The 13,551-nt window shown below is 36.6% G+C and overlaps 1 protein-coding gene across 1 annotated transcript in view; it reads left to right on the forward strand.

Moving 5' to 3' along the window:
* LOC115216369 (eukaryotic translation initiation factor 5B) overlaps positions 1–13,551 on the forward strand; it is a 71,319-nt gene that overhangs the window by 30,713 nt on the left and 27,055 nt on the right. Inside the window, exons 8-12 of the mRNA XM_029785635.2 lie at positions 2,116–2,266; positions 3,727–3,813; positions 9,348–9,488; positions 11,055–11,185; positions 12,358–12,465. Of these exons, the coding sequence (XP_029641495.1) occupies positions 2,116–2,266; positions 3,727–3,813; positions 9,348–9,488; positions 11,055–11,185; positions 12,358–12,465 (618 nt within the window). The remainder of the gene's footprint in view (positions 1–2,115; positions 2,267–3,726; positions 3,814–9,347; positions 9,489–11,054; positions 11,186–12,357; positions 12,466–13,551) is intronic.

Consider the following 13,551-nt stretch of genomic DNA (forward strand, 5'->3'; position numbering starts at 1 on the left):
AGTGAAAGGAAGAGAGTGTATGATGCATGTATATGAATAATAAAGATGTGCAGGGGTCACGTGAAGACTAAAGTGGAATGAAGCTAATATGCTCTGCTGGATGTGCAACAGAGTATAGTGAGAGAAAAGTCAGGCATAAGAAGAATTAAGATGCAGTTAGCAAGAGAGAAGACTGTTGGTTTGGTCATGTGATGGCTATGGAATTAGTTGCATACAGAATTGCTGTTCATTTAAAGTGGATGGAACTTGTGGGAGAGGGAAACCCAGGAAGACATAGAACAAAGTACTGAAGGCCAGCCTCAAGACACTGAGCCTTACAAAGGAGATAACAAAGACCTGAGATATCTGTCACCTTCTGTACTGAAGAAAACCTGTCCTCCACAACAATTGATAGCAATGCTGGTGCCACATAAAAAGTAACCAGTACATTCTAGAATGTAGTTAGTATTAGGAAGGGGACCCAGCTATAGAATCCATGCCAGAACAGCAATGGAGCCTGGTGCAGTCCCCTGCTTTAGCAGCCCCTGTCAAACTGTCCAACCCATGTCATCATGGAAAATGGATGTTAAATGATGATGATTACTTTTGAAAATTGGGTATGTGTTGTTGGTCTCAGTTCTCTTAGATCAGGCAAAGAAACCTTTTTCTAATAACTATCTTTGCAACTCATTGTGTGTGTTTTCATGTAACTATAATATAAATAATGATGGGTATGAATGATCTCAGACAGGATGACAATAAAAGACTTCAAACAGTTTGTTTACAATGTCGTGTATCTTTTGTTTTACTCACTAATTTAATTTGGTTGTTTTGCTTTTGGAGTGGCTGTGTGATAAGTAGCTTGTTTACCAACCACATGGTTCCGGGTTCAGTCCCACTGTGTGGCACCTTGGGCAAGTGTCTTCTACTATAGCCTTGGGCCGACCAAAGCCTTGTGAGTGGATATGGTAGACGGAAACTGAAAGAAGCCAGTCATATATGTGTGTATGTGTATATATATATATATATGATCATCATCATCATCGTTTAACGTCCGCTTTCCATGCTAGCATGGGTTGGCGGTTCAACTGGGGTCTGGCAAGCCCGAAGGCTGCACCAGGCCAGTCAGATCTGGCAGTGTTTCTACAGCTGGATGCCCTTCCTAACGCCAACCACTCCGAGAGTGTAGTGGGTGATTTTATGTGCCACCGACACAGGTGCCAGACGAGGCTGGCAGACGGCCACGCTCGGATGGTGTTTTTTATGTGCCACCGACACAGGTGCCAGACGAGGCTGGCTGACGGCCACGCTCGGATGGTGTTTTCTTATGTGTCACCATCATATCAAATCAAATCAAATCAAAACAAATCAAAATAGATGAACATAAATGGAATTTGTATCTTTGTGGTACCAGTGCCGGTGGCACACAAGAAAATCATCCGAACGTGGCCGTAGCCAGTACCGCATAGACTGGCCTCCGTGCTTTGGGGACGTAACAAACACCATCCGATCGTGGCCGTCCGCCAGCCTCATCTGGCACCTGTGTCGGTGGCACATAAAAACACCATCCGAGCGTGGCCGTCTGCCAGCCTCGTCTGGCACCTGTGTCGGTGGCACATAAAAACACCATCCGAGCGTGGCCGTTCGCCAGCCTCGTCTGGCACCTGTGTCGGTGGCACATAAAATCACCCACTACACTCTCGGAGTGGTTGGCGTTAGGAAGGGCATCCAGCTGTAGAAACACTGCCAGATCTGACTGGCCTGGTGCAGCCTTCGGGCTCCCCAGACCCCAGTTGAACCGTCCAACCCATGCTAGCATGGAAAACGGACGCTAAATGATGATGATGATGATGATGATGTCTGTGTTTGTCCCCCTAACATTGCTTGACAACCGATGCTGGTGTGTTTATGTCCCCGTTACTTAGCGGTTCGGCAAAAGATACCGATAGAATAAGTACTGGGCTTGCAAAAGAATAAGTCCTGGGGTCGAGTTGCTCGATTAAAGGCGGTGCTCCAGCATGGCCTCAGTCAAATGACTGAAACAAGTAAAAGAGTAAGGAGTATATACATGCTTCAAATACAAATTGTATGCCTGCCATAGCCTATGTAAACTATTTTGTTATCATCCATTTCTAGAAATTGCTAGAAGAAGAAAGGAAAAGAAGGAAAAAACAAAAAGAGAAAGAAAAGAAAGAACAGTTGAAGGCTGAAGGAAAGTTGCTAACTGAAAAGCAGAAGCATGAACGCATGCGTGCACAACAGATGTTGGATGCTATGAGAAGCCAAGGTAATTTGAATAGATTTCAAATTAGATATATCACTTTATTCTTTCTTAATTCAGTGGTTACTTATTAGTAAAAACATTAGCAAACCATTTGAATTGAAATTTTCCAACACATAAAATTCAAATACATGTTAATATTTTGAAAAAGTTATATACTAGCATTTATCTTTTGGATCAGCATTGTACTATAATTGATTTAGTATAATCGATTAGTTGCACAAAACCATCATGTCTAAGGGCACTAAGACACTTCTATAACAAACACTTTGGAATGTTAATGTTGGAAAATTTTAATTCAAGATGTATAATTCTACGTTCTTTGTTATGTCTTTCTACACACACACTGCACTCTGCCTACTGTTCATTAGTTAGTACTAAACCCTTTCATTACCAAATTGCCTAAAACTGGCTGAAAAAATTTTGGTCAATATTACAATACTGCACAAAACTGAAATGACCTATTGATATTTTTAATGAGAATTTCAACACAAATATTGTTAGTACATTCGGGAAAACATGTGGTCTCACTTTGTAAAACAATTGAATTTCACTGTTGTATAACTCATTTCCTGTGCTGATGTTTAAACAAAATTTAAATAGTTTAATGATTTATTGAATTTACCTGTATTTATCTGTAATTAGATTAGCTTTGAGACAAAACTCATGAAACAAATTTGGTTAAGAACCTGTTATTAAATTGTGTTCCAAAAGTCACGTTAATATGTTGATAAATAAAAAAAGTTAGTTGTTTTATTAAACCAGTCTTAATTCACAATTATTTTAGAATTTAATTGAAACACATAAGGGATGTGTCTTGGTTCGAAATATAGTAATGAATGAGCTAATCCAGTGAGAGAGGACTATCATTTGATAAATACGGGAGTTATATGTGAGCTATTTCAAGTTTTTCACACTTGGATAGTGCAGTAATTAGACAGGCTTGTCTTGTGTATTGTGCACAGTCTAGCAATTTTTTAGTATCAATTGCTATTTTTTGTTGATTTTTGCATGCATTTTCTCAGTGTAGTCATGTCTCACACACACAAATATATATAGGCAAAATCAACTTTGTTTTTTTATTGTTAGTATATGAAGATCATTCTTTCTCACTACAGTTATAATTGAGCCAAGTGGAAGTTTGCTGTTATTAACTGGCAATGACATTGTGATATCATACTGTGTTTATCCAAATACTGTTGTTGTCTATGTTCCGTTACATTTAGAAGTTTAATTCAGCTAAATAGCCAGTCTAACTAGCTACCATTTGGCATTATTTCTATAATGACCTTACACACAAAAAACACAGAAATCTATTTTTCATTTTCTTTACCAACATATATTCTCATAAGGAATGTTCTGCTTTTAGGTTTTCATACATGGCTCTTATATCAACTGTTATACATATTTGTTGTTAATTTGTATTATAAATTGTTTGGAATCATGTTATGACTGTTTTGTTTTAGGTTTAGAGTTGCCTGTTAAAGATGAAAGTGCTCCTAAAAAAAGGATTGTTTATACTGATAAGAAGAAAAAAAGAACACAAACTGATGGTATGTATTATATTTTTGATTCTCTTTAATTTTATATGCTATTGAATTCTTTGAGAAAGAAACTTCCCTTTCATTAGTTTTGGAGAAGTGATATCAGTTTTGCTTAATTTTGTAACCTTTGATGGGCTAATATTCAGTAAAATACTTTTTTTAATTTGCTTTTTAGGGTCTAGTTTATTTTCCTGTAGAACACCCACCGCCATGCTCTAACAGCAGAATAAGGTGTTTACTCATTTGTGTCTAAAACAGATTTTTAACACACATATATAAATATACAGTACCTAAACACTGCTTCATTTGTACAATGCTTTCAGCAATAAAAACTGTATTAGATATTATAAAGATAATCCTCTGCAAAATGTGTACAATTTTTTCTATCTAATAACATATTTGTAAATGAATAGACCAGCTTGGAGGAGAAGGGTCTGGAAGCTTAAAGATCCTGCAAATGCACAGAGATTTAGAGACATACTACTCGAAGCCTCTGACGAAATAGAAGGGGATATAGCTTCACTTAATGTGGAAGACAACTGGAGATTCCTACGGGACAATCTGCTGACAGCCACTGACCAGATCTGTGGATGGAGCAAAGTACCATCTCGACCCAGAGTAACATGGTGGTGGAACACGGTGGTTGACGGGGCTATTAGACAAAAGAGACAGGCTTGGAAGGACTGGAAGAACGGTGGTAGCAGGGAATTGTATCAGACAGCCAAAAGGGAAGCTAGGAGACAGGTTTATATAGCCAGAGGGGAAGCGGATAAGAAAAAATTTGCCAATGTTCTGAGCCGTGAGGATGAAAGACTTGAGGTATTTCGTGTTGCAAGACAGTGTGTGAGAGAGAATCGTGATGTGGTAGGAGAGAAGTGTGTTCGCATGGATGATGGTTCACTTGCGCTAAATGAGGATGCAAAGAGAGAGGTTTGGAGATGCCACTATGAAAGTTTGCTGAATAAAGAAAATGAATGGGATAAAGAGAGTCTGCCAAATGTTGACCCAACAGAGGGACCAGCTATCCGAGTTGATAGTTCCGTAGTAGCTAAGGCAGTTAGGAGCATGAAGACAGGGAAAGCCCCAGGCCCATCAGGAATTACTGCAGAGATGCTCAAAATATCTGGCAGTGTCGGCTATAACCTAGTCACCCGTATAGTCAACCAGGTGATACACGAAGGAGTCATACCCAATGACTGGTGTAGCAGCATACTAGTCAACTGCTACAAAGGTAAAGGTGATGCCCTGGATACAAATAATTACAGAGGTATCAAGCTGTTGGATCAGGTAATGAAGGTTACGGAGAGGGTCTTAGCCCAACTAATTAGAGAGAGAGTTAGTTTAGATGAGATGCAGTTTGGGTTTGTCCCAGGGAAAAGCACCACTGATGCTATATTCCTGGTAAGGCAGCTGCAGGAGAAATACCTAGCCAAGGATAAGCCCCTGTACCTGGCTTTTGTTGACATGGAGAAAGCCTTTGATAGGGTCCCCCGATCCCTCATCTGGTGGTCAATGAGGAAACTAGGGATAGATGAATGGCTGGTGAGGGCTGTGCAAGCCATGTACAGAGATGCCGTAAGTAAGGTTAGAGTTGGCAACATGTACACAGAAGAATTCAAAGTAGAGGTTGGGGTCCACCAGGGTTCAGTACTCAGCCCCCTCCTATTTATCATAGTCCTCCAGGCAATAACGGAGGAATTCAAGACCGGTTGCCCCTGGGAGCTCCTCTATGCTGACGACCTCGCTCTAATCGCTGAGTCACTATCAGAACTGGAGGAGAAGTTCCAGGTGTGGAAGGAGGGTTTAGAATCGAGGGGCCTTAGAGTCAACCTAGCTAAAACCAAAGTACTAATAAGTAGAAAGGTAGAAAACCCACAAATATCATCAGGAAGATGGCCCTGTTCGATCTGTAGAAAAGGTGTAGGTAGAAACTCTATAAGATGTACCCAGTGTAAGCTATGGACACATAAGAGGTGCAGCAATGTCAAAGGTAGGCTAACTGGGAAGATAGTTTTTGTATGTGGCAGGTGCTCTGGAGCACTGACCTCCGAAAATCTGCAGAAAACAACTTCTGTCACTTTCCGGGGGGAAAAACTAGAAGTAGTTGATAGTTTCCGCTATCTAGGTGACCAAGTCAGTAGTGGGGGTGGGTGCGCTGAAAGTGTAACTGCTAGAATAAGAATAGCCTGGGCAAAGTTTAGGGAGCTCTTACCTCTGCTGGTGACAAAAGGCCTCTCGCTCAGAGTAAAAGGCAGACTGTATGATGCATGTGTACGAACAGCTATGCTACATGGCAGTGAAACATGGGCCGTGACTGCTGAGGACATGCGTAAGCTCGTGAGGAACGATGCCAGTATGCTCCGATGGATGTGTAATGTCAGTGTACTTACTCGACAGAGCGTTAGTACCTTGAGAGAAATGTTGTACCTAAGAAGCATCAGTTGTTGTGTGCAAGAGAGACGATTGCGCTGGTATGGTCATGTGGCGAGAATGGATGAAGAGAGGTGTGTGAGAAAGTGCCAATCCCTAGCAGTTGAGGGAACCCGTGGAAGAGGTAGACCCAGGAAAACCTGGGACGAGGTGGTGAAGCACGACCTTCGGACGTTAGGTCTCACCATGGAAATGACTAGAGACCGAGACCTATGGAAGTATGCTGTGCGTGAGAAGACCCGGCAAGACTAGTGAAGCCATAATCCGTGGCCCCTACCTGGGACGTAGTCAGTCCACCTGTGCATACCTTCCTTCTTGTGACACTTGTGAAGACCTGTTGAGGCAAGTGAGAATCGAATCGAATTGTATCAAATCAAATCGAACCAAATCAAAATAGATGAACATCAATGGAATTTGTATCCTTGTGGTACCAGTGCCGGTGGCACATAAGAAAACCATCCGAACGTGACCGTAGCCAGTACCGCAATGACTGGCCTCCGTGCTGAGGGCACGTAACAAACACCATCCGAGCGTGGCCGTCCGCCAGCCTCGTCTAGCACCTGTGTCGGTGACACATAAGAAAACACCATCCGAGCGTGGCCGTCTGCCAGCCTCGTCTGGCACCTGTGTCGGTGGCACATAAAAAACACCATCCGAGCGTGGCCGTCTGCCAGCCTCGTCTGGCACCTGTGTCGGTGGCACATAAAAAAAAACACCATCCGAGCGTGGCCGTCTGCCAGCCTCGTCTGGCACCTGTGTCGGTGGCACATAAAATCACCCACTACACTCTCGGAGTGGTTGGCGTTAGGAAGGGCATCCAGCTGTAGAAACACTGCCACATCTGACTGGCCTGGTGCAGCCTTCGGGCTTCCCAGACCCCAGTTGAACCGTCCAACCCATGCTAGCATGGAAAGCGGACGTTAAACGATGATGATGATGATGATGATGATGAATATAATTAGAATAACAAATAAAATGTGGAATCTACAAAAGTTCATGTATTTTCAACAAGTTTTGCAGTTTCTTTTATATGTTACATAGTCAGTGCTGTGTTTTTCACTCAGGAAATACTACTTTTGCCTTCGATTTTTGTCTAGATGTAAAATTTCCAAGATTGACTAGTTTGCATTTACACTTTATTCTTCTTAGCCCCAGGCTGACCAAAACCACATGAGTGTATTTGATTGACTGAAACTGAAACAAGCAATTATGTATGTTTGTGTCTCCTTGTCTTGACATCACATGATTGTTATGAGTGTCGCTGTCATACATGCAATGTCTTTCATTTCCAGTAGTCTGTGAAATATTTGGCCATGGGGAAATGTTAGCTTATTTGGAAACAGGTAAAAGTTGGTGACAGGAAGGCATTCAGCTGTAAAAAAATCTGCTTAAATTAACTTTGACCCATGCAAATATGGAAAACTGGACATTAACATGATGATGATTATGCATCAAATAAAGCAACTATTTCATCATTGCACCTTTTGGGATGCTTTCTCTTTTCTTAGCTACTTGGTAAAATTACTTTGTTGCTGTTAAAGTTTGATGTCATTGGGTTCAAATAATTTTTCAGACTGCCATCCTTTTGTTTTCTAGTGATAAGGTGGCTCTTTTTTTATTTAAGAGCATTAAATTTTTCTCCTCTTTTTAAATTGTAACTTTTGTAGTCTTGCTTATTGTCACTTTATACTTTTTCAAGTTTTCTTTTTACCAGTAACTTTCTTTGCTAGTGGTGTATCAAATTCTATGTTCCTTTTTCTCATAGAAGACCTATAATATGAACATATACCAATAAGCCTGGTAACCATAATAAAATATTGATTCCATCATATTTTTATGACCATCCCTGAGATTTATTTTGGAAACTTAGTTATTTTACTTCCTACTCCACTATATAAACTTCGAAATTGTTCACAAAGCCAGACTTGCATATGCGTATTCCATATACCTCAAAATTGTTTTGCAGTATCTTCACAAAAAGCTGCACATTTAAAAGATGTATCAGGTCCTGTATTTTCACCCAGGGAATATGCTGAAGTACTGCTAAGGTGAAGATCTTAGATTTTCAAAGTGTTCTCATGGAAATGTTTTTAAGTTGGCTTCTTGATACAATGTGGACCAATATAGAACATAACTTTTTAGATTACATAACTATGATGTCCAAAATAAAATTTTTGTTTCTTCTTCATTCATATTACACCATCTTCTGGCACATTTAGTACATACATTTAAAAGTGTGTGGGTCTTGGTATGAATCATGGAAATTCAGGGTATTTACAGCTTAGAACTTCTCATTTTCACTAATACTAACATCAGAAAATATTAAATTGGTTAAGGAAGCATCAGCTGCTACAACAACAGATCACTTAAATAGCAAAATAACACTAAAACTCTTTTGTTCTGGGATAAACATAATTGACATATCAACCAGCTTCAAATATTCGTTATTATTGCATATTGCATGCTTAATTATTAAAATAGTGACCTAATAATACTTCTCCATTTGTAGAAATTCAGGAATAACCTGGAAACTTGCTTCTCTTCCTACAGAATATCATTGAAAGAAGGGATAGAAGTGGTTGATCATATAGTTTCAGTTTATAGAGTTGGGAAATTTGTGGAGATAATTTATATTATATGTCATTTATTTATATAATCTAAGACTATATAAATAAATGACATATAATATAAATTATCTCCACAACTGTACAAGCATAAGCCTTTGTGTAGAACTTTGGTTTGTGTATTGTCTCCTTAGTGAACACCATCAATCCAGCCCTCTGAATATTGAATTTTTGTTAAATATTGACTTCTTCAGCATCAAATTTTTTTTTATTCAAGTAAGATTTCATCGGTCATTTTCTGGAGTATACTATTACAGATTGGACATCCATGATATTCATTTCCTATTACCAAATAGGATTTGATTTTGAAGGAATTTTGGTCATTTTTACAAGTGACTGCAGATTTGCTCTCACGGCTTACAGTCAGAGAGAGGAGAATTTACAGTTGCTTGAATTTGTTTTGAGAAATATGTTTTTCTTGTTTTATTTACATTAATGCATCTCTTAATTCTCTTTGTTTACATTATATACTTACACTTTACTCAACAGCTGATTCAAAAAGAGAGGATAGCGTTGTTTCTGATGAGACAAAAACTGATGACAAGGGTACTGTAACAGAAATGAAACCTGTAGAAATGAAGGAAGAAGTGAAAGAAAGCTGGGATATAAGTAGTGATGAAGAAGAATCAGGTAATTTGAGAATGCTCAGATTATGGTATCTTGCTTTCCAAATGATTTATATATCTGGTATGTTGTTCAGTTAAACTCCATGTTTGATATAGGCCATCATAATTTGCATCCTTGAATAGAGCATGGCCTGCTGTCAATAGATTTGAGTTTTCCATGTTTACTAAAGTAGAATAGTTGATATGTTAACCCTATCATTACTATATTTCTGATCAAAACACACCCCTCATGAGTTTCAATTAAATTCTAAAATAATTATGAATTTAGACTAGTTTCATTAAAGAACTGTAACTTTTTTTACTTATCAACATATTAATGTGATATTTGGAACATAATTAAAGAAAGGGTTCTTAATCAATTCTATTGCATAATTTTTGTCTCAAAGTGACTCTAATTACAGGTAAACTGAGCAAAATGTAAAATTATTTAAATTTTGTTTAAACATTACCACAGAAAATGAGTCCTCAGCTAATATTTAATTGAGGTGTGAAACAAAATTTTGATATAGAAGAATTGTGCACATCATGAGACTATCAGTTGAATTTAATGCACAGAAAAACAGGTGTAAAATAAACTAAAATACTGGAATTTGTTTTTGAAGAAAACTAGAAAATTAAATACAACTGAATTAAATATACTCACACACATACATGAATACACAAGAATATATATAATAAAGATTTACAAAAGAAGTTAAATCAAAACTTGTCAGTCACCTTACAGGTAAATTAAAATAAAAAGTAAAACGAAGTAAATTTGAAAAATATTTATACAATCTAATTAAACATATATATATACAATATTCACACAATATTTCTATCATGAAAAGTTGTAAAACATCCCACTCTACGCACTGCAACCTTGCAGAATGCACATTAGAAAGATGTTTCAACAGGCCGTCCACTGGGAGTTTTTCTTTGTTGATGTAGACATTCACAGCACAAGATATCTTTTTTTCCAGCTTGTTTACATTCTGCATAACAGTTTGTTTCTGCAGTGATTGCTTCAGACAAGCATGCTGGAAAAAATAAAAGGTCTAATGGTTTTGCTTCCTGAGAAAGACTATGGGTAGACCCTATCTACTCAGAAAAATTGTTAATGAAAACTTTTTTTAACTTTTTACTCCATTTTGGTGTAAAATCATCCTCGCTGTCTATGTCACTGCTTTCTGTTTCTTCAGAATCGCTTTTGGTTTTGGATACAGAAATATCCGATTCATTTTCATCCACCATTTGCTTTTGCACCTCATTCATTGTTTCTCTCGATATCTCCATATCACAGTTTGCTTAATTAGGATTGATTTGGGACTAAACAATAATAGCAACATTTTAGTTTCTGTATTGATATGATTGAAATATTTTCAGAGCTTGAATGAGGAATTAATATATTTCATCAGCTATTCAAAGTGTGCATAACCAGGAGACAGATGCATGACTTGCATTCTTAAAGAGTTTTTCCTTGATATTGATTGAAATATATTTTGAAGTCTCATCTTTTGATGATTAAAAAAATTTTTTTTTAATTTTTCATTGAATGTTCGTTCTATTTTGTAATTCTCTGCCTCCATAGAAACTGATACTAAAACAAAAGTTGATGATGATGACTCTTCTGATGAGAAAGGTGATGATGATGATAGTCTTAAAGATGAGAGTGACATAGAGGACTATACACCTATTGAAAAAGCTCGGGAAAGAATCTTAGTAAGTAAAAGTTTAATTATATTTCAGAAAAGTATTGCATTCTGTTAACTATTTCTGGCTGGCTCACGTTCTTTCACTGTTTTTACTATGGAAGAACTCCCTAATTACATGGAAAAATGCAAGCAAGAGAAATAATATTCTTAAGATTATAAACCTGGAAAATTACAGGACAAGTTGGATAAGTTCAGGACAGCTTATTACATCTAGTAAAGTACAGAACAAGAAAAGTTTTACTTGAAATATTGCAGCTAAGGATAAAATTTCAACTAAAATATTTAGATTTAGAAAATATTAGCTTTTATTAAAGCTAAAAATTTTATTACAAGTTATTACTTCCATTTGTTATTACTTGTCACTTCTATTAGAAAATAAAACATAACTCAAAATACTTTCTGTATTTCAAAAAAATTCATTTTTTAAAATTATTAATTAATAATTAGAAAGTTGAAAATAGGTTATAAAAAATAACAGTAGTACATAATTAGTACAATAAATAGAATAGTACAAAAATTAGTTATATATTACAGTAAAATCTACCTATAACAAATTCACAGTAACATTTGCTTGAGTTATTGCTTAAATTATTGCCAAGTCTTCACATTTTTAGTCTTGACCCAATGTCTATTTTTTACATAAAGAATTTGCCTACCATATATACTATTCTACTTTGCATAAAATTTTAGCTATATTGGTACTTCTGGCTTTCATATTTTAAGTATTCTAGTGTGTCAATATTTTAGCAAAATGATAGTACCTTTTTTAATTATGTTACTTTGTAAATTCAAATCAAATAATTTTTAATATTCAAATTTTATCCTTAGCTGCAATATTTTAAGTAAAAGTTTTCTTGTTCTGTACTACACCAGATATAATAAGCTGTCTTGAACTTTTCGAAGTGTAATAACTTGTCCTGTAATTTTCCAGATTTATAATCTTAAGAATATTATTTCTCTTGCTCACATTTTTCCATGTAATCCATGTATTTTCCAGGCTATGCTATTATGCTAATTAATAATCAATAATCATAGTTTGGATACTAGATCAATGCTTCCAGATCATTTATTACTAGAAATTGTTGTATTCAGAAGTGTAAACCTTGATTAAATGGAGCATCACAAGAATACTGGCTTTCTCCAAAACTTTACTACTATTTTTTCTTTCTCCATGATTAGAAACGAAAAGAAGCTGCTGAGAAAAAACGAAGAGTTGATGTACTTCGTGCTCCTGTTGTGTGTGTTCTGGGACATGTTGATACTGGGAAAACCAAGATTTTAGATAAGGTACTCTGATTAGAATTTTTTTTCATCAATGTACTTTTAAATATGTTATTTTTATGTATTCACTCTATTAATATGGGTCTGTCACCATGTTTCTGCATTTGTCCATGATTTTTCTTTAAACTTTTTCTCTTTCTTGGGTGATTGCCAATTGTCAGATTGTTAAGCACAGCATTTGTAAGGAATGTGGTGGTGGTTTGAGATGTGTATTAATTAGAAGTAATGCAGATATGTCCATGTAAATAAGACATTTTTCTGAGATTTAGTGTGCATGTGTGTACGGCTTTCCTTCATAAGCACTTCCCATTACTTCAGTTTTATAAAAATTTCTATAAAATTTTCAACTATAAAAACTACTGTTTCAGACCGTAAAAAGTAATTTGGTCACTTGGTATAATTATATATTTTTTATTGTATATATGAAATTCAAGAAAATATAGTAATTTTTAAGTTTGCAACAAAATGTCACCCAAACTAGTTGGTATAAATTAATATTATGCACCAAAAGTTACTAATAATAATTGTAAACTTTTTTTTAGCTTAGTTTTAGAAATGTTTTTTAATGTTTGCTTATTCCATGCAGGGATGGATTAGATGTGATTTGTTGAGGCTATGGTTGGATACCCTTCTTGTTGCCAAGTCAGATATCTATTCCCATGGTTTTCCATGTCAAACCATACTATAGCAATACATGTTTTTATACTAAGTGTAAACATTGATATCATCTAAACAGTGTCACTATTTTAAACTTTAAGCGCTTTTAATAATGGAGGCTGGGAAGTATAACAAGTGTATCTGCTGCCTCTCCATCTTTTTGTCATCCACTCGTCTCTGTATTGCTCATCACCCTTTTCCACATCTGGATTGTTTTTTTTTTTCCTACATCTCCATCCCTCATTTTATCTTCCCTTCATTGTGCTATGTTGCCAGTGAAAGTAAGAGTGTTAATTGATTCTTTCCTGTCTGATGCCATCCCCATTTCCACCCACTACCATGCCACCCATGTAATTAGGGAGGTACTGGACTTACCAGTGTTTCAAATCACCCACTCCCCAACCATTATTCTTCTACTTTTAGCCACTCTACAAG

The sequence above is a fragment of the Octopus sinensis genome, linkage group LG10 (genome assembly GCF_006345805.1).
Source record: "Octopus sinensis linkage group LG10, ASM634580v1, whole genome shotgun sequence".
Classification (NCBI taxonomy): Eukaryota; Metazoa; Mollusca; class Cephalopoda; order Octopoda; family Octopodidae; genus Octopus; species Octopus sinensis.